The sequence below is a fragment of the Mirounga leonina genome, unplaced genomic scaffold (genome assembly GCF_011800145.1).
Source record: "Mirounga leonina isolate KUSES-001 unplaced genomic scaffold, KU_Mleo_1.0 Mir_127, whole genome shotgun sequence".
NCBI classification, from domain to species: domain Eukaryota; kingdom Metazoa; phylum Chordata; class Mammalia; order Carnivora; family Phocidae; genus Mirounga; species Mirounga leonina.
In genome coordinates this window covers 35052540-35073596 of record NW_023270316.1, presented here as the reverse complement: position 1 = coordinate 35073596, position 21057 = coordinate 35052540, and the positions used below count along the sequence as shown (strand labels likewise).

At 33.8% G+C, this 21057-nt stretch overlaps 1 protein-coding gene across 2 annotated transcripts in view; it reads right to left on the bottom strand.

Annotated features, from left to right (window-relative positions):
• Positions 1–21057, bottom strand: part of DACH1 (dachshund family transcription factor 1) — a 425922-nt gene that overhangs the window by 25786 nt on the left and 379079 nt on the right. Inside the window, exons 8-10 of one of the 2 annotated variants that reach the window (XM_035003251.1) lie at positions 16639–16786; positions 12758–12901; positions 12169–12237 (exon numbers count right to left, since the gene is read on the bottom strand). In XM_035003251.1, the coding sequence (XP_034859142.1) occupies positions 12169–12237; positions 12758–12901; positions 16639–16786 (361 nt within the window). Of the gene's footprint in view, positions 1–11178; positions 12238–12757; positions 12902–16638; positions 16787–21057 lie in introns of those variants that run through there. The other variant, XM_035003250.1, reaches the window with a different exon arrangement.

The following is a 21057-nucleotide window of genomic DNA, read 5'->3' as shown; positions in this document are numbered from 1 at the left end:
AAAGACATGTATCATATGATCTCACTGATATGAGGAATTCTTAATTGCAGGAAACAAACTGAGTGTTGTTGGAGTGGGGGGTGGGGTGGGAGGGATGGAGTGACTGGGTGATAGACACTGGGGAGGGTATGTGCTCTGGTAAGCGCTGTGAATTGTGCAAGACTGTTGAATCTCAGATCTGTACCTCTGAAACAAATAATGCAATATATGTTAAGAAAAAAAAAAAAAAAAGAAGAAGAAGAAGGTAGCAGGAGGGGAAGAATGAAGCGGGGGAAATCGGAGGGGTAGACGAACCATGAGGGACGATGGACTCTGAAAAACAAACTGATGGTTCTAGAGGGGAAGGGGGTGGGAGGATGGGTTAGCCTGGTGATGGGTATTGAGGAGGGCACGTTCTGCATGGAGCACTGGGTGTTATGCACAAACAATGAATCATGGAACACTTCATCTAGAACTAATGATGTAATGTATGGGGATTAACATAAGAATAAAATAAAAAAAAAAAAAACTAAGTCATCTTAATGTTAAACCTTAATCCTTTAGAAATCAGTTATTTATTAAATAAATTATCATTTTTAGGGAAAAATCTGTATTGGCATTTATTTTGCAACTGACTAATAACTATTTTTGTCACCAAATAGATTTAATTTTTCCTTTTATATTAGGGAAAACTTCATGAGAAACTGCAAATCATGAGAGTGTTTGCAGGGCTAAGAAATGTCCATGGCCTAATGAAAATGCCTTTTTGCTTCCCTAAAGATGATCCTAGAGGAAACCAAAGTCAATTTAATTGATTTTATCTCATTACTAAACTTTACATGGAAAGAACTATATATTTGCATTTTGAATCTTAATCCTTAAAAATTTAAGCCCACCCTCATTATCTGGCTTAGTATTTAGTCACTCATAGCCACTTAATAAATTATCATGAGATAAAAAGATTGATGTCACATAGGAGCAAGGCATTTGGAGTCAAAAGGACTCAGAGGTCCTGAGTTCATGGTTTGATTCCAAGAAATCTGCTTTATGTTCGTGTGCCTTAGTTTTCTCAAATATAAAATGGGCTTGAGGAGAAGATAAACAAAAATGATGTATGTGAGAAAGCTGTGCAAACTTTAAATTGCTTTAGAAAATGTTAACTGATGTTCTTCTTTGTAATGTTCTGTATCACTTTTTTTTTTAAGATTTTATTTATTTATTTGAGAGAGAGAATGAGAGATAGCACGAGAGGGAAGAGGGTCAGAGGTCGGAGGGAGCAGACCCCCCTGCTGAGCAGGGAGCCCGATGCGGGACTCGATCCCGGGACTCCAGGATCATGACCTGAGCTGAAGGCGGTCGCTTAACCAACTGAGCCACCCAGGCGCCCCTGTTCTGTATCACTTTTGAATCAAAAAGAATGAATACCATTAACGAATCATCAATTTCCCTTCCCTTGTGTCTGTTTAACTTCTGGGCTCTCTCCCCACACTCTTCCCTAGTTTTCGTGAATATGTACTATTTGGCACTTGATGAAATTTTGAATTTCATTCCTTCCAAGGCACGTCTCTTGGTCTTCACTATGATCTCAGTTTGTGAGTGGAGAAAACCCTGCTGCAAATCTCCAGCAGTCAGATTTAGAATAAAGTTGGAACCATATAGCTCCTACCAGGAAATATTGTCAGTCAATCTAGGAGTTGTTAATAATAGCAAGTGGATTTTAATGGACTAATTTCTTTGAACCAGTTAAAATATTTTCAACCAATGAACTATTTCCCAAACAATTAAACATACTGATTTTTCTCATATATACCCTCTAGTTGCCCACTATTTCAACCATAAAAATAATATTACCATTGAAAGAAATGATCAGGCCTTTGTAAATCTTACTTTTAAAACCAAATAGCTGTATTCATTTATTCATTTACCAAATGCTTTGCCACCTTTCAGAAAGTGAAATTGGACTTCCTTTTTTTTTAAAGTATTGCTGTTGTTAAAATGATACTGAATGTTAAATAATGTGTTTGTTTTTCAGCTGTTGTAAGTCTAAAGAGATTTTTTGAATACTTCAATTATAAAAACATTTAAAACATACAAACTTGCGCAATTTTTATTTTAATGAAGATGAGAAGTTCATTAAAGAAGATAAATATTTCATTAGATGTTAAATAAAACAAAGAGATTTTTTGGCTTCTCTCAGCACAAAATTCCTTTGAAAGATTAATTAATACATGCAAATTATGCAAATTAGACCCATGCAAATATTTTATGAAGACAATTAAGGGAACCATTAATTACTGCTTTTTTTGCTTCAGTGAGATTCATTCATTTAATTTTAATTTCACTTTAACTGTTTTGATGTATAATCTTGCAGCTAAGAACTTTATCTTTCCTGGCGGGTCACTTAAACTTATAAATTTCATCAAGTGAGTGCACAGAAATCTGTAAAGATATTCTCTAGACTATGTTTAGTATCAAGAGAAATTTCTGACACAATGCACTCTCAGAAACAGGGAAACTGGAAGGGAATGTGAGCTCACTCTTGGACAAGGTTCAACTGCTGGAAAAGCAATTAATTTGCTTTGGCTGTGCTAATATAGGGGAATTAGAAAGTGTGACACAAGACAAATAGAAATAATTAGTTCTCCAAAATGATGTTCTCATTAATATGGTTCAAACAGTTGAAATAAAAAACACTACTGTGGCATGTCTGCATTCTGTCCCTAACTATGGGAGATGGAATAATGCACCATAAGCGTTTTTACATTTATAGTCTAAATGATGATGTCTTATTTTTTTAAAGAAGAATTTATAGCAAAGGGTGTTAGATATCTTGAATGTCTAAACATACATGCTATCAAAATTGATGACATACTTTCCATCACCAGGTGTTTATGTACCAATTTTTTTATTTTGTGCATGTAAATCCTGTAATTTAGTGAATAGACTTTAAAGCGGAGATTCTTTTTCTGTAATTTAAATGTTTTCAGATAACTTTTATAACTCCTGGAGTATAAATAATATTTTTCAGAAAATAAAAATCTATTTATGTTCCATCTCAAAGAAATTACTGTGAATATTTACTAGAGGTTCTCTTAGATGGCCAGGCCACTATCACTGTCTAAGAGTGGATACAAAAAGGGGAAGCAGGCTATGTGAACATGAACCACTAGAGTTAGTTCTAATCTATATTTCAAAATGGTAATCCTCTTCAGGTTTGGTAGACATCACATATGGTTTCTATTGCAACAATCGTCAGTGAGCAAGTTAATTGGACATAATGGTCATCATTTTTTTCTTTTGATAATAAAGGTAAAAAGACTCAATGCAAAAACTTATTTTAAATAAATTTTTCTTAAAACTGAAGATGAAAATATACTATCAAAATAAGAAATTAATGGAATGCATTGATCACAATGAAAAACCAATTTCTTCAACTGGTATTCATACTAATAAAAATATCATTAATAAAAATATATATAATATTAAAATGACAGAGGCTTATTTTTCTACCTATCCTCTGACATTTCTCTCAGTCCTACAGCTGCTCATTGTTAGTACAGAACTATGAAAAGTTGTAAGCGGACACACATTATCACTGACATTTGTTGAGCTTTACAATTTTTTTTTAACCTCACAGATCTTAAAATTAAATTTTCTTTCTTACAAAGGTAATCTCATTTCATTCATCCTGAGATTCCTAACTTCCCTAAATTTCTATTGCATACTTACACTGTCTACACAGATGTATGTTACGCCTTCTAAATTAGGATCATCTGTGAATTTCATTGATGCACTCTGTTTAACCACTGTTCCATATCACTAATTATGATGTTAAATCAAAATGGATCTAGGATTGATCTTTCAGGCCCCCTGCTAATACCTTTCCCAATTTCCATTTATCACTGTTCTTTGATTATGGTCTTCAGACAGTATTCAAGCCAAGCCACAAACACATTCATGAAAAAGCCAGTTTAATTCAGTTGTATCTATTCTAACAAAGCACTGTATTTTCTATAAATAATTGGTCTGTTTCAATACTTAATCATAATTTAGTCGTACAATGTCCTTTTTACCCTCTCTAAATCTCCAACTCTAATTAATTATTCCTGATATTCCCTATATCCTCTGAATTGTCATAGAAGCTACCACCTATTATACTGCATATACTAAGGAAAAATGATGTCAACTATATTACACACCAAGCCCGATCATTTTGCCTTAATTTAATCTGCATAATATTTGGGCAATGGAGTAAGAATTGAAAGGACAGGACAAAACCTTGTGTTATGTCACAGCTCAACACAAACATAATAATGAAAATCATGCTTTTCCCCCATAAGAACCCAGAGTTTAGAAGATTAGGTCTATGGAAATAATACATTGAAAATAATTTTTGTAAGTAATAGTTATAATCAACTATATCTTATTACTATTTTCAGCAACTTCATACTTAACTGCCCGCTATGTCTTATTTCATGTATAATTAGTTTAAATTATGTAAGAAACCATTTCCAACAAAAACCTATAAAAGGCCTTCAGCATTTGGTGTTTAAACACAGCCACCGATGTTCAGAAACAAGATTTCCTTTATTATATATTTCTTAAAAGAATAATATACTGAAATTATAAGAAAACATTATTCTAAAAGTCTCTGAGACTTTTTATTTAATAATAATAACTCTGTCTAGTTAAATGAGTAGTTAACAATGACCTATGATAACTATGGAACAATAGCCTGTTTATTGGTTACAGCCTGCAATCAATATCATCTTTTGTTCAACTTAATCAATGCTGTCTCAAATTGATTAGCTGCATTGAAATGCTGCCAAACACCAGAAACCAGTGCCAGGAGACTAGAAGTAAATTTATTATTGTTTTGTTTTGTTCATAGTAATATAATTCTAATATTTATTTATGTTTTTAAGATCACGAAAAAGAGTTTGAGGTGATCCTGATGGTAATTACATTATTTGTAAGTGACTCAACAATAGTCAATATACAGTGCAAGCAGTCTGGAAACCAGTTTTGATCAACCTCTTTTTTTCCTTTTTTCTTTCTTTCTTTTCATAAAACCCTCCCCTTCCCTCTTTTAAGCTAAATAAAAACATCGTCAAATATGAAAAGTTAGGTTCCAATAACAAAAACATTCTTAAAAATTTCTACAAACACTTTACTAGGGGACTAAATCAACATGATATTATAAAGATCAATTTTCTGAAAAAAGGAAAGTAAATTATATATCAGAGTAATAATAGCTTCAGTGTTCATCAGTTGCTAGGCACTGTAAATATGTTAACTCACAATAATAAAATGTAATATTAACAGCTAAAACTTAACTGTATGCATACTATCGTCCAGTACATGTTGAGTGCCTTACATGGATTATTTTATTTAATCCTTCTAACAACTCTCTGTGGTTAAGCAATTACTAACATGGGGAAAAAAAATGGAGCAGAGATTTGAATCGAGACCTAACTCCTAGCTCTCTTAATTGCTAGTTCTGTAGCTGTGCCTAAAAGAACCCCCACTTCTACATTAAACTTAAGGGTCTTTTTTTAAGTATTAAAAATAGAAATGTGCATAAGACAATTATATGAAATTAAATTTAAACAATACTTTCAAAAAGATTTTGGAAGTGGTAAGTTTAAGTAAGTTTCAATTTAGGGCCATTACAGGGTAAAAGTCTTGGATTAGCATTTAATAACTCTGTTCAGACACATACTACAAAAGAAATGAAGAGGCTCTCCAAATGTCTTATATTAAGTCACAATTAGATTTGTGTCTGATTTTAAATTTATCTTAAGTTCACTGCATGTTCAGTGGTAGGGATGTGGATAAATCTTTTATCTAAATATGATTAATTTCATAGTATCTTTTATTGCTACTTTGTTTTCTTCACTAAAGAGTGAGTTTTCCCCAGTGTGTCTGGAAGTGTCTATAAACATGGTATAGGCATAATGATGGATTAAAAAGTAAAAAGCTGGAAAGAAAACCTTTTTTTTGGTATATCATCTGTATACAATGTATTGTATACACAATACATTTGTATATACAATACAATTGTATATCATTCTCTAGTGCCTGTCAGTAGACTGTTTTGAACTTCTTAAGTCATTAACAGACAATGTGCTAACTATTCAAATTGGGTGACAGGCATGGGAGTAGTTATTCTAGAAGGGAGAGAAGTCTAGACAGCAAGGCATGGGGGATAGAACAAGGACTTTGGAGGCATAAATATGGATTCAAATGTCTGTGACCCCACTAACTCATAGTGTAAATGTGAGAATATTAATTAGCCACTCTGAACTTTAGTTATCTCACCTTTAAATTAAAATATATAGGAAAGGGTCAAAAATATCAGTTTCAAATCTACCTCACTATTTTAATAAGCAAATAGTTCCACTTACCATATTATATCCCTAAGTCTAAATGAACGAAAAGTGTATTACGGGGAAATTCAATGAGTGCTAAAACATTTGGTTCAATACAAAATTTTGATAAAAGATATAAATTCCACTCATAAGAATGATATGCATGATGATGCTTTGAAACTGTAAGTTACTAAACAAACAATAATAATAATCACATATTTTAAAAAAGCAAGAAAAGCACATTTTAACAATCCTAATCTAAAAATAATCAGGAGAAAATAAGGGAATGTGAAAAGCAACTGAACTGAGTTACATTCCCAGCTCTGATTAACTCATGATATAACCTTTAACAAGTCATGTGCCCTCCCTAAGTCTCACTTTCCTTGTTTGCAAAATGAAGAGTTTTAATTGATCTTTAAAGTCCTTTCCTAATGCTAAGGCAATAACATCATAAAAGTGTACTTGGCATGCCATCAGTGTTCAACAAATATTTGTTGAAAAATAAACAATTTTTAAATTCAGCATGTATCTTCAAATATCTAGGAAGCAGAAAGGAGATATTTTTTAATTGGAAAAAAAAAAGATTGTTAATGTGAAGGCAAGTCTTTTATGTCCTTTTATTGGAAGAGTATTTGATTTTCTATGATCTAAGATCAGTCAAAAAAAGAATAAAAAGCCAAACAGTTTTGATTATGGCCATTGGATATAAATAAAAGAGATGTACTCTCGAGTGAAGTCAAGATTTTGCAAGCATAACTTGCAGATATTCTAAGATGTCAGAGGAACTATGGTCCACATTTCCATTGATTTTACCAATTCTTTTTTGGTTTAAAAAGATGGGTTTTCCATGAGAGACGATGGACTCTGAAAAACAAACAGGGTTCTAGAGGGGAGGGGGGTGGGAGGATGGGTTAGCCTGGTGATGGGTATTGAGGAGGGCACATTCTGCATGGAGCACTGGGTGTTATGCACAAACAATGAATCATGGAACACTTCATCTAAAACTAATGATGAAATGTATGGAGATTAACATAAGAATAAAAAAAATAAATGGAAAAAAAAAAAAAGATGGGTTTTCTTAAAAAGAAACCAAAGCTACTACTTTGAAAGTTAACTTTCCAGACTCTTCAGAAATTGATAAAAGACATAGATAAAACAGCACTAATCCATGATTGTCCTATGTTATAGTTTGTGTCTATATATTGATAACCTAAATAATTTATCAAGAAGATTTAATCATGTAAAATTATAAGAAATCAAAAAAGAAGCATAAGGTTAAAGTACATTAAACAAAAGATGAAAGTATTATTTAAGAAATGTATCTATAACATGTTAAATTAAATACAAATTTAAAATGGAAAAAAGTGAGTGTAAGTGAATATTCACAGAATCCAAATCTTACATTGAATGTGCAAACAAAAAAGTAACATTACACACACATATAAGAAGCAAAAACACATATTGTTAATTCAGCAATCAGATACGAAAATTAATTCTGCCAGAATTTGTATTTCTGACTTTCCCAGGTAGAATTATATTATCCTTCACTTCCTCACATCAGTCTCTCCATCCAAAGTCTGAGAAATGTCAGAATAATGAGGACCCTTGGCATTCACAAGATCAAACAGGTTCTAAGTCAACAATGGTTGATACATCCTTTCACGATATATCGAACATTCAGCACTGTAAATACGGCACAAACATCTGACACATTCGTATATATGTGTCAAACATACAGGTCCACGGTAGTGACCAAAATAGACATGGTTCACGCTCTGCTCAGCTATCTTCCAGAGAGAGGAAGAAGACACTGAGCAAGGCATTACAAATGCACAGTCGGTGATTGTGGAGAAGTGAAAAGTATGGTAAGACCCTTGAAGAGGTAGAATTAGACCCAGGGGATGGGGAGGTGCTGGAGGGGCAGGGGTGGTCTGGGAAGCATTCCTGGAAGCAGTAACTTCTAAGAGATTTCAAGGTTGGGTAAGTAAAGGCAAGGAGGAAGGAACTATGTCCCTGATAGGTGGAGAAAGATGTGGGGCTTTCAGGAAATCAAAAAAGATGAGAGGGTTCCAGGACAAGGGGAAAGAGCTGTAACTGGGTGTGGAGGATGAGGGAGGGAAATGCGTGCTCTGCTCTTCCTCAGTATAAATTAAGGGGGAGGCTGGACTGGGCAGATGAAGGTTCCAGAGAGAAGGAACATAGGATGAAGACAGGTGTGCAGGGGGTGCACGATCGTTTTGGTTTTGTGCACTTGACCTTGAGGCTTCTGTGAGACAGCCAAATAAAGCTGGATATTACCTGGACCTCTTAAGAAATGTCTGAATGGGCTGGAGATATATATATATATTTATTAATATATATATATATTAATTGTCAAAACATATCAGTTAAATAAACCATTTAAGTGGGTGCCATTGTCCAGGGAGAGAGATTAAGAAGAAATTAGAATGTAGCTCAAGAAAGCTATCATATTCTAGATTTGGCTGCAGATAGTGTGGGGATGGGCATTTATATGTGTGGGGGCAGAATGGGTTTTGGAAGATATTTATTAACTAGTCCAAAAAAGTGCCCAACGAGTATTTATATCAACTCAGTCTACTCTGCATATTCAAAAGATCTTACAAAAAGCTTTAAAGTAAGATAAAATTTTCCAATACAAATCATGCCATATAAATCTGCAAGACTCAAGGCATAAGAGTTAATCCCCATATAATTCAGCTCCTAAAACAAGTTTTTTTTTTAAAGTTTTTGATGTTTATTCTCTAACCACAATATTGCCACTAAACTCATGAATTTTGAGTTAGCTACTAGAAATATCAACAATGAAGAATTTATCCTTGTGTAGGATGAGCTGATTTACTTTACTTATCATAAATTATTTAGGGCCTCTTTGCTCAGGAATATTTTCTAAACTGCTGTCTGATTCCCTCCTCCCCTCCTCTATAGTTTTACAGAAACGGTGGTACTAAATGCCAATGAGGCAATGTTTAGTCTAACTAAACTGAGGTGCTTATTTGGGGGTAATTACCTGGCACTTGAGCAGTATTTAAGTGCCCAACTTCTAGGTGACTAACTCTTGGGCCAAGCATGGCATTTATTTATTGCCAGAATGTTAAAAATAAATAAATACATGGCAAGCATAAAGAAATGTGCGTTTCCTTTGTCTTTCCTAATTAAGTTGAGTTTATTTTGGAACAGAGAATAATTTCACTTATGGTTAGACCGGGAGCAAGAAAGAATATGCAGAGTATCATAACACCTGGGCTTGGGGGCGCCAAGACGAAGAAAGCAAAGGGAGGAAGAGGCCATATTTGTGTCGTTCTTATACTGTGATGCAGCAGGTGCTCATGGCTCCCCAAATGCATGACATAGACCATTTCACAAATTAGCAATGAGTTCTATTTCTTTCTTCTTTGCCTTTCCCATTGTTGTGCTTCGACTCAAAATTTAACTAGTTTTTTATCTTTGATTTTTTTCTGTTCACAGTTAATTTTGTTCTGTTGGCTTCTAAATGTATTCATTTAGTCTAAGGTTTGAAAAAAAAGGCTCACAGGGCCAAATGAGCTTATTTAGTGGGATTAGAGTAGCAAAAGATGATCTCTTGGGTCTGCCTGGTATTTTAAAAGTCTTGGGGGGTTCAACTCCTAGTAAAATAACTTTTTGGCAACTAAAACATAAAAATACAGATTCATCCACAATGTTTTTTATCACATTTGAGAAACAAATCATATTATCTAATTAAAACCATGAATATGAGTTAAGGGTTTTATTGAAAACTGTGCATTTTGAACAATATAACAAAACCATTAAATCCAAGGATAAGTATACAAAAAGTAGAGTATTACTGATTGTTCACATTAGAATTAAGGAACACATTTTTAATTGACTGGCTGAATGAATGAATTCAATGATTAAGATTTTATATTACAACTAAAGCAAAGCATTAAATAACTCCATAATCATTTATATTTGGCTTTAAATCACTATGTATAACTGTTCTTCAAATGTTTTATTGCCTTAATTATAAAGTTGTTTGGGTGGGTTTTCTTTGTTACCCAACGGAGAGCATTTTGGATAGCAAAAGGAAGGCAATTTATGATTTAAAATTTTACTTGGAATAAGCAAATCACAGTAGAAAATAGGAGTTGTCAAAACTTCAACCTTATCAAGCAAGACTTTATGCATATTAAAGTGTATATCTGAATACATGTGAGTTTTGCTCAAATTAAAATAACTATAGCCTTATTGATGACCAAAATTTTACTGATAGCAAATTCCTGGAATAATGTTGACATAATGTTAACTATGCAAAGTGTTTAATCATTGCCTAATCACTTCTTAACATTGACAACAAATCTTCCATTAATATGCAGGAATATATTGTCTATAATTTTTCTTGGATTGATTTGTTGTAGATACCAGACAATTTATATGTCACATCTACCCGGAGACTCATGTGCTTTCTTAGACCCCCTTTGGCCACTGGCTATGTTAATGCATGAGTGGTCCCCGGCACACAAATCAGGGCTGATATTTATATTGATCTGATTGAAATTATCATTCCTGATAAAGAGGACTGGCTTTGCTATTACTAATTTGTTAACATGTGTATGCAATTTTTAAAAGAGATGCAACAGAAATCTTATGATTTTAATAGATTATAGATGCACACACACACACATAATTTTGCTGATATCCATAGTGCTCTAAAAAAAGTCTTCTCTACATCTACAATTGCATTAATCTTGTATACACAAGGAGGTATCTCAAAAAAACAATTGGTTTGAACCTCAGGATTTAAAAAATAATTATCATGGTTTTAGGTAAAATAAATATAGGCAAAAACATTCTTCAGAAATGTTCCTGCAAGTTTCTGATTTTTACTTACTGCATATCTGATACTTTACAAAAGTATATTTCCTTTACACTAAACCAAAGCTGACACTTTCGGAGCTGATTGAGTAGCACAATTAATGTCAAACAATATCCCCAAAATGACTGAGCTTAAAATGCAAAATAAAAGCAATTGGGAGGATTATAGCAGTTAATCATTTTAGGCTTCTCTTTGAAGAACCATCTTCACTTAAAATAGAAAACAAATGCTCTTTGTACTGTTTAGTATTCATGTTGTTAGACTGAGTTTATTGCCTAGAATAGATGTTAGACTATAAATGTTACCTTCAGATCTTGTTCTTTCCTAATAGTATGGTCTCGGCAATATACATATTTAGCTCTTCTGAGTGTTTAATACAACTCCCTTTAGTATTCTATATATGATTTTGCTCAGCACATTTGTGTTATTAAAATGTATATAATGGCATAGAGAACATTCAGAAAATCCACAGAGGACTGAACAGTCTTATTTATTGTTAACATTCAACCAGTCTATTTTGCACGTACCTTGCAGTATCTGTCACAAAAATGAGAAGGAGGAATTTTCAAATTTAAGAACTACCTATTTGATTAACCCATGCTTTTATTCAGATGGTATAGAACTTATAAACCCTTCCTGAGTGAGACTGGGATTCAAGCATTCGATAAAAGCACATTTACTGTGTCCAAGATTAAATCATACATTGTTTAAAATTAATTATTCCTTTTTAATTGCATTGTATAAACAGAAATGACCTGTTAATTTAAAGAAAATCTATCAGCACAAAATGAATTCACTCATATAAACAAGCAAGATGAACTTGACCTTGTTTGAACTTGTTTTGATGTGGCCCAGATGGTAGGCTACATGCTTGAATAGCAGGCTAAAGCTGAGGAAAAACTCATATAGCAAGATCTAGATTTATAGCCTTTTGCAAATTCCTACCTTGTATTGTCCTTTCAGCATCTGTTCGGCTGCCGCTGCGGTCAGCTTCTATCTCTGGGGTCAGAGAGTCTAAAAGCACAGAAAGGTAAGAGTGACACATATTTCATTTGATGCTATTGTCCTTTAAAAAAAAAAAGAGCAACCTGTTACTTTGGTGCTGAATTAAAATTACATAAATCTTTGTCATCTTTTAAAGGTTGAACAAAGACTAGAACCACAAGAATTATCAAAATATTTGAAGAGAGAAATAAGTAACACAAAATTGTTCATAACGTGGGATGGGGTTGGGACGTTCTCCGATTAATATTTTATCCTATTTCAGTAGAGACAGACTCAGCTAAACAGGAAAGCGAGGTCAGGTCCCAGATACTGGAGTTAAGCCAAAAAAAGAGGGTGAAAGCCCCTATGAAACCAAGCATTGCCCCAACAAGTGGGACTACTGCCCACCAAGCTTTCAGCTAGGCGCACAGTTTAATGAATCACTAGATATACAGATAAAGATATAAAACCACAAACACAGGTTTAAATTGTCCTTTGAGTGCTAAAAAGTGAATGTTAGTTAGCCAGGCATAAAGATGCCCCCTCTTACCGTTTAAGACCCTGAGACTCTCTGTAGAAGCTGCCTGTTTTAGTGTTTGCTCTGCTTGTTCCCGCCGCTTAGTCTCAAATTCAAGCGCTTCCTGTAATTTTCTCTTTGCCTTCTTCTCCTTCTTTAGCCTTTTTTGAACTATGGCTAGAAAAGAGTGTTTGTATATTTTATTTTAAAAAGTTTTTGCAATGTTCCAACTTACACATGCTTACAAATGATCTATGATTTTTATAATATTCTTCCTCCCTCCCCCTGCCCCAGGTGCTGGATGGAGCCTACCTCTGCAGAGGAAGTTAAAAAAATCCCACCTTTACCTAAAATAAAATCCCAGTGAACCATCCAAGGAGGCCAATTTTTATTTAGCCTTGAACTATTATATTACAGAGCCAAGATGTCCATCGACAGATGAATGGATAAAGAAGATGTGGTATATATATACAATGGAATATTATGCAGCCATCAAAAGGAATGAGATCTTGCCATTTGCAACGACGTGGATGGAACTGGAGGGTATTATGTTGAGCGAAATAAGTCAAACAGAGAAAGGCATGTATCATATGACCTCACTGATATGAGGAATTCTTAATCGCAGGAAACAAACTGAGGGTTCCTGGAGTGGGGGGTGGAGTGGGAGGGATGGGGTGACTGGGTGATTGACACTGGGGAGGGTATGTGCTCTGGTAAGCGCTGTGAATTGTGCAAGACTGTTGAGTCTCAGATCTGTACCTCTGAAACAAATAATGCAATATATGTTAAGAAAAAAAGAAGAAGAAGAAGGTAGCAGGAGGGGAAGAATGAAGGGGGGGAAATCGGAGGGGTAGACGAACAATGAGAGACGATGGACTCTGAAAAACAAACTGAGGGTTCTAGAGGGAAGGGGGGTGGGAGGATGGGTTAGCCTGGTGGTGGGTATTGAGGAGGGCACATTCTGCATGGAGCACTGGGTGTTATGCACAAACAATGAATCATGGAACACTACATCTAAAACTAATGATGTAATGTATGGGGATTAACATAAGAATAAAAAAAATTTTTAAAAAAAGATGCCTTTAATTGTCATATGTAGAGACAGGTTTAAGGGGAAATTAATTTTAGTAAATATTTATATACACTGATAAAGGAAGCCTGATTAAAAGAATTTTGTGGATTAGTCTCTGCCCTTGAATCAGAATAGTGCAGAGTAGTTAGAATAATGCAAACCTTTATAAGCATGCCTCCTATCTCTCAATGAAGCACCAATTTTGAATAGTAAATGGAGCATTTCCCCTGTAGTTGTTTTGCGAAAAGTTACACCAATTAGTTTTTAAGAAATTTTTCTTGAAATTAAAAAAAAATGCAATAAATAATATTGTATATAATGAGTTAATATTCTTAATTATTAACATAGAAGCTATCTTATGGGGGGATGAAGCTATTGTAATTTGCCCAGAGATATCAATAATTTCTTCAAAGAAATTTATATGCACTACAACATATTTCAAGAATTATGTTTTACTCTGCTGAAATCTGATGGAATATAAAACCTCACTGATAATACTAATGTGCGACTGCTTACAATAATGTGGTATTTATATACAAAACTAGATTATGATACAAAAAGTTAATTATGATACATTTTCTCCTACTAGACAATTTAAACATTTGTATATAATATGTAATCAATAAATAGTAACAAATAAATGTTGTTCACAAAATGTACGTTAATTATACTTTCAGTATCATAATTATTTTAGCTTTTACAATATATATAAGGTAAGCAGTTAGCATACGGGGAACACCCAAATGTTTTTTTGGTTTTTTTTCCTGGTTGATAAACATTGTGGATGTGAATGTGAATATGACAGAATCAGTATGAGAATATCCTTTTGGTAGACTTAGTCATAGGGAGTAGTCATTCCAAGTTTACTATTTGATTTCTTACTACAGATGAAAGAATAACAACATTTTTTATTTAATATAGTATTTAGTCAAAATATAAAACAAAGTAATAAAGGGTCAAGTAAGAATTTGTTTCAATTTCTAATCTTCATATGTCCCGTTTTTATAATTATTAATACTATTAAGGTGGCAAACCATTAACTTGTTGAGTTTATTGTTGCTGGTAATACATATTAACAGAGACTTCTTTTTTATCAAAATGTACGTTGGCTACAGTCTTTTAATAAAAATAAAACCGGTTTCGAATAAATGCTAATTTCCTTTACTTAATAGGGTGAAAATCATATGCTTATCTTAACAAAATCATTTGCCTACTGTATCCCTTTCCAAAGATGATTGCTTATAAGTGTCTTTGAAAATAAACAGTAATTTCTGAATTACTTATTTGGATTGTAAACTTCCATGGGACTAAAAGCTCAATACCCAGTGTCTTGTCATTGACTGCTTATTGTTTCCTCTTCTGTGATTGAACCGAATGGTATTGCCATGTTCTCTCTTCAGGGTAGTACACTACTTCAATAGATACATTTATAATAGATAATTATTGATAGCTATTACCTTTAATTTATTGTTCACAATTAATTAAATGGGAGGATCATGATGTGATCTGTGAAGTGTTTTGCCCTCTAGTGGTTAAAGAAAAAAAACAATGTAAGTCCTCCAAATGATTTGAACCAGTAAAATTCTAAAGTTCTCTCAAGTAACCAAAAGATTACTTTAGGAATTCGAGGGTCTAACTGTAAGTCTTGTCAGAAAATAATAATAATAATATAATAATAATAATAATAATAATAATAAAAGACTTCTCCAAGTGAGAACAAAATCAAGACATGGCTATCTCATGGAAGATGGTTCTATATAATGAACCCTTTGACCAATCTTCATTATTCACAAAGAACACATCCCATTATCAATGTTTATCTTGTTTTGATTACTTTGGTACCTAAATCTATGTGACATCACATTATCTAGATGAATGCTATACAAGGGTGATGATGGTTTTCCCAAATTAGCCTCGTCCCAGGAACCCACTAGCTATTGCTTCATAGTAACTAATGTAAAAACCTACCAAGTCTTGCTGGTTTGAAAAACAAAAGAGAAACAATGATTTTCAAATGACTGTATCAGACATATAAAAGGAGGATACGTGGAATATTTTTATTGGATACTTATTAGATGAGGGAATAGGTGCTCCCCCTCTAGAGTATTTAGGAGTATCTTATAGTTGAGGCAAAGGGAAAGTTGGTTTTAAAGAAAATACTCTTAATCTCATACATAATATAAACACACAAATATGAATGACCTTCAAAATTATCTATACATGCACTGTAAAGTGTGTTAGAAGAAGCAATTCATAGATTGGTAATATCATTATTTTTAACCAATAAAAATTCATATTGATTTCTACACTAATGTGTATTTGACCTTGTTGGATGAAAATGAGGCATTCAGAAAGAAAATTATACAAACACTCAACTTTGGTCATTTGTTCAGATATTCATCAGTCTTCAATTTCAGTTGATAAATATCTTACTAAATCTGTTTCGCTTGAATAATCAGTATTTTCTATTTTAGCTTTATGACTTTAACTCTTAAGTTTTTCGAAGGGCAATTGTGAATGAATATAAAATTTTTCTTCATGGCTGTCATCAGAGCTCATTCTTATCTTAAAATTATTTGTTAAGCTCTATGAGCAATAAAAATTATGTGATTAATGATATAATAGATATATTTCAATTCCCTGAGGTACAAACAGAAGAGAAACCATATATACTCTGGAGATGAAAAATTACAATGAGCCCAGGATTCAAATCCTGCTGTGAACCTCAGCTATAAGTAAATTAACAAAAAAGCTGTAGTCTCATAGTAAATCACCAAACATAGTATTGTTCTGTTAAATATTTTATTGAAAGTATTACACTTATTTGGAAGTTCAGAAATACCTCTATTCTTTTGTTCCATAGCCAACTGCTTCTCAAGTGTTTCCCTCAGTTCTCTTTCCCTTAAAAAATCCATCTTCAGCTCTGTTTTTTCCAGTTGGACTTGTTTTTCTTGAGCTCTGGCATTATCTATGGCAACTTTCAAGAGCCCCTATAAAAAGAAGGCATTCAAAATTGTAATATTTTGGAGCAAAGCACATTTCATTCATTACTTGAAAGCATTTTTAAAAAAGAACCAACTTATCAAATTCTTTCATTCTTGTATATTCACTCTGTATTCACTAGGACAAGTACTTCAACTAAAGCACAAAATTTCTAAATCTAATTAAACCATATTAGGAAGACAAATGTTTTTGCCATGCAGGTTTGATTGCTTTTAATTAGATATCTAGATCTAAAGCTAAATGAGGGCAGAGACATTTTCTCTCATTTGGTACTATGTCACCCAGAGTCCAGAGAGTGCCTACCATATAGAAGATTCTAAAAATTTGTTGAACAGAAATTATAGTACTGGTATATTTTTTCTTGAGGCATATATGTAAGGGATCCAAAACCTAGTGTTTTAATAGTGTGTTATTTTTTAAAAAGTCATTTAAAATGGTTATAATAAATTGAGAATAACTTTTAGGGGACTATTTGACAGTATAACTCAAGAGTATACGGTAAGAGTAAAGTTTATTTATACAATAGATGATGGAATCTCTTGTATAAGAGATATACATGAAAGTTGATTTACTCTTTGCTAATTAAAAAATTTTGGAATATTCTGAGATTCTTGAAAATGAGATTATGGAAAACAAAGAAAAAGTAATCTGCACATGCTCTCTCTCAAAATCCTTTAGAAAATTATTAGTAAAAATTAGAGCTAAAATTTCTATCATCAGCTCAGCAATACAAAAAGCCTTTTTGAAGTGGAAGGTATTTTGCCTTGGTCTGTGAAATTTTCTTTTTGTTTTTTTTTAAGATTTTATTTTATTTATTTGAGAGAGAGAGAGAGAAAGCACACAAGCAAGGAGAGAGGCACAGGGAGTGGGAGAGAGAGAATCTCAAGCAGACTCTGCACTGAGTGTGGATCCTGACATGGGGCTCAATTTCACAACCCTGAGATCACGACCTGAGCTGAAATCAAGAGTCTGATACTTAACCAACTGAGCCAACCAGGTGCCCCATAGAGACTAAAATTTTCAACTGAAATGATAAATGAAGTGGAAGTTGGTGCCATTTGTAAATACACTCTAAGATAGGACCCTTCTTGCAGGAGACAACATAAGCAGTCAGAACCACTCTGGCTTGACTTGTTAGCCCAATAGAGGTGTACCCTTAGATCAGCTCACCCATGTAGCATTATCATAAGCCATTTTATTCTCTTTTCAAGCACATATAAATTATTTCATGTTTGTTATAACTGACCCTGAATTTCCTGGTGTAATTCTTGTGAAATGAAACAAGCTGGAGGGTTTCTACATGGCTGTTTGCCCCTCCCTACTCTTTTGTTTTTAACAATAAAACATAGCTGCTAAGGAAACTGCCATCTTAACTCAATTCAGCAACATTCCTGTGTATGTTTCTTCTTCATCAGGAACAAACAATTAGTAACAAATGAAAGAGATCATTACATCAAGTGCCCTTTTAGATCACCCCAATTAAAACTTTAGTTTAGCTGTATTTTAATTCTAAGATACCAAATTCTAATTTTCTGCTCTGATTGCTCTTGTTGACTTATCTTTGAAAGATGCACTCTCTGTGCAGTGTCTAGAGATTATTTAGCAAGATGCCAATGTTGGCACCACTTAATGTGTTGATTGGTTGTATTATCAGTAGCTGTTCAAAATAAATTACTATTAAACTATTACTGTCCTTGGCTGACAAAACACAATATTTTGGTGTTCTTTAAATATGAAACAATCATTATGAATAAACATGTTGAATAATGTTAAACCGCAACTCTAATTTGTGTAATTTTACATTAATATTTGTTGTAACATACGAAGTTGCTAAGAGCATTTATGTTTACTGTTTTCTTTTGTTACAGTTGCTGCTAATGTCCCTAATGGTAATACATTACCTATTCCTGCTGATTATGTCTGAAAAATACTAGCTTTAAGATCCAATACCCTCCAGGGACTACTTATAAGCTATATAAAATTAAGTTTCATTTTTAGACTTAAATCAGTGCATATCAGTAGGAGTCCAGTGTGAACAAAAATCTGCACTAGAGCCAAACTGATACATATGCAAAAATATGTTATTGCCCGTGACAGCTTCGCTGCAAAAATACAGAAAACCGATTAAATTTCAATGCAACAGGGGGCTGGGAAAAGCAATAGCAAGTAGTGTTCACAAAGTCTACAGATCATTAGGACACCATTTTAACCATCAGTGATAATAGTACTTTCAGATTTGTGTAACTTCTGTAAATTTTCCAGGTAGATCATATGCAAAGGTCACACTAAATGCTGAGTCTCACGTGGACATGCAGGATTGAGCAAAATTCTGTGATGACAATTCTGTGATGACGAATCACAGCAAAAGACACAACGTTTAAAACATGAATTTTTCTCCGGGGGGGGGGTCAGTTATGATGTTCAACAATGACAATTCTAAAGAAATGTGTTTAAAGCTTACTCCATGGCATAGCAATTATAAGAGACAATGGTTGTTTGGCCTCAAATTTCTTTCCCATAAGTGAGGCATACTTGTTGTCGTATACACAAATGTTTTCGTTTTCTAAAATGACCTACCTTGTAAATCAGATTATTTTAATCACTTCCCAAAGAACAAGTCTATATATATATTTCTTTTCAGAAGGGCATTGTAATTGATTTAGCAAGTTTTCAACTACTTCTATAGCCTAGAAAGTGCAAATATCTGCTTGTATAAGAGAAGTTAAAGTAATACTGATATGAAGGAAACATTTCTTAATTTACTAGTTGGATCCTAGATTAAAAGCTTACTTGGCCATATTTGTTTTTTATACAAAAACTGTTTCAGAATCAGATGGTGACTAAAGTTCTTTGAGTGTCACTGGAATTAATGTGACAAAATTCTGTTCAATAATGCATTGCTTCTAAAGAGAGTAAATACCTGACTTGAAGGGGATTTCAGTGATTTGCCCATTCTTTTTTTTTTTTTTTAAGATTTTATTTATTTATTTGAGAGAGAGAGAATGAGAGACAGAGAGCACAAGAGGGAAGAGGGCAGAGGGGGAAGCAGACCCCCCGCTGAGCAGGGAGCCCGATGCGGGACTGGATCCTGGGACTCCAGGATCATGACCTGAGCCGAAGGCAGTCGCTTAACCAATTGAGCCACCCAGGCGCCCGTGATTTGCCCATTCTAATTAAAACCTTTTAAAGCTGAAAAAAAACAAGGTCCAGAAAGATCAGATGACTTATACAAATTCCCAAACTAGTAAATTGACTAAGCTTAGGTCAGAGCTCCCAAGCTTATTTATTTTTTTCTTTTAATGTTTCTTTCCAGGATGAGAAGAAATAGTGTCCCTGGAATCCAGGAACTTTTATAGACAAACAAATATATACTAGAGCAGGATCAACTAATGCATATTCACAGAAGCTCTTATAACGAAAGGTACAACTACACTTAGTTTAATGGTTATGGCTCTTGTTCTCAAAAAACTGGTCAATAACGCATACCCCCTCAAAAGCACTTCTAGGTATAAAATCCATCTTGTGATTCATATGATCATGTATGGCGATACAGCAACATGGGCTCTGTAATTATCCTGCCTATGTTTAAATCCAGACTCCACCACCATTGCATAACCTTGATCAGAAGACTTGTCCACCTCCGTTTACTCATCTGTAAAATGCGGATGATAATGAAATCCACTATATAGGATTATAAAGATGATTCAATGTAATATCATATAGAATTAGCATAGAGATGGACTGTAGATATTGTGATTTATAATAAGAAACATATTTGGGGGGTGCCTAGGTGGCTCAGGCAGTTAAGCATCTACCTTTGGCTCAGGTCATGATTCTAGGGTCTTGGGTCCCACATCAGGCTCCCTGCTCAGCAGGGAGTCTGCTTCTCCCTCTGCCTCTGCCCTTCCCCCCTGCTCATGCTCTCTCTCTAGCTCTTGCTCTCTCCCAAATAAATAAATAAATTAAATTAAATTAAAAAAAAGAAACATATTTGGTCTTCATCCCAATTGTGGCACAAAGATCCTACAATGGGTGGACTTTCCTAAGTGATAAGAGTAAAAAAATGAAATGGGTGTCTTTTATTATTCATAATAAGCCCCGCCCAACTACACCTGAGTTTATTTTAATAAGGTGACTTTTGGAAAGCCCTACGGTTGGAATCTGGTTGTCAGGGAAACCAACTCAGGGTTGGGACTTTCAGCCCTACCTCTCTCCACCCCCCTCTCCCCTCCAACCTCTGGGAAGACAGAGGGGCTAG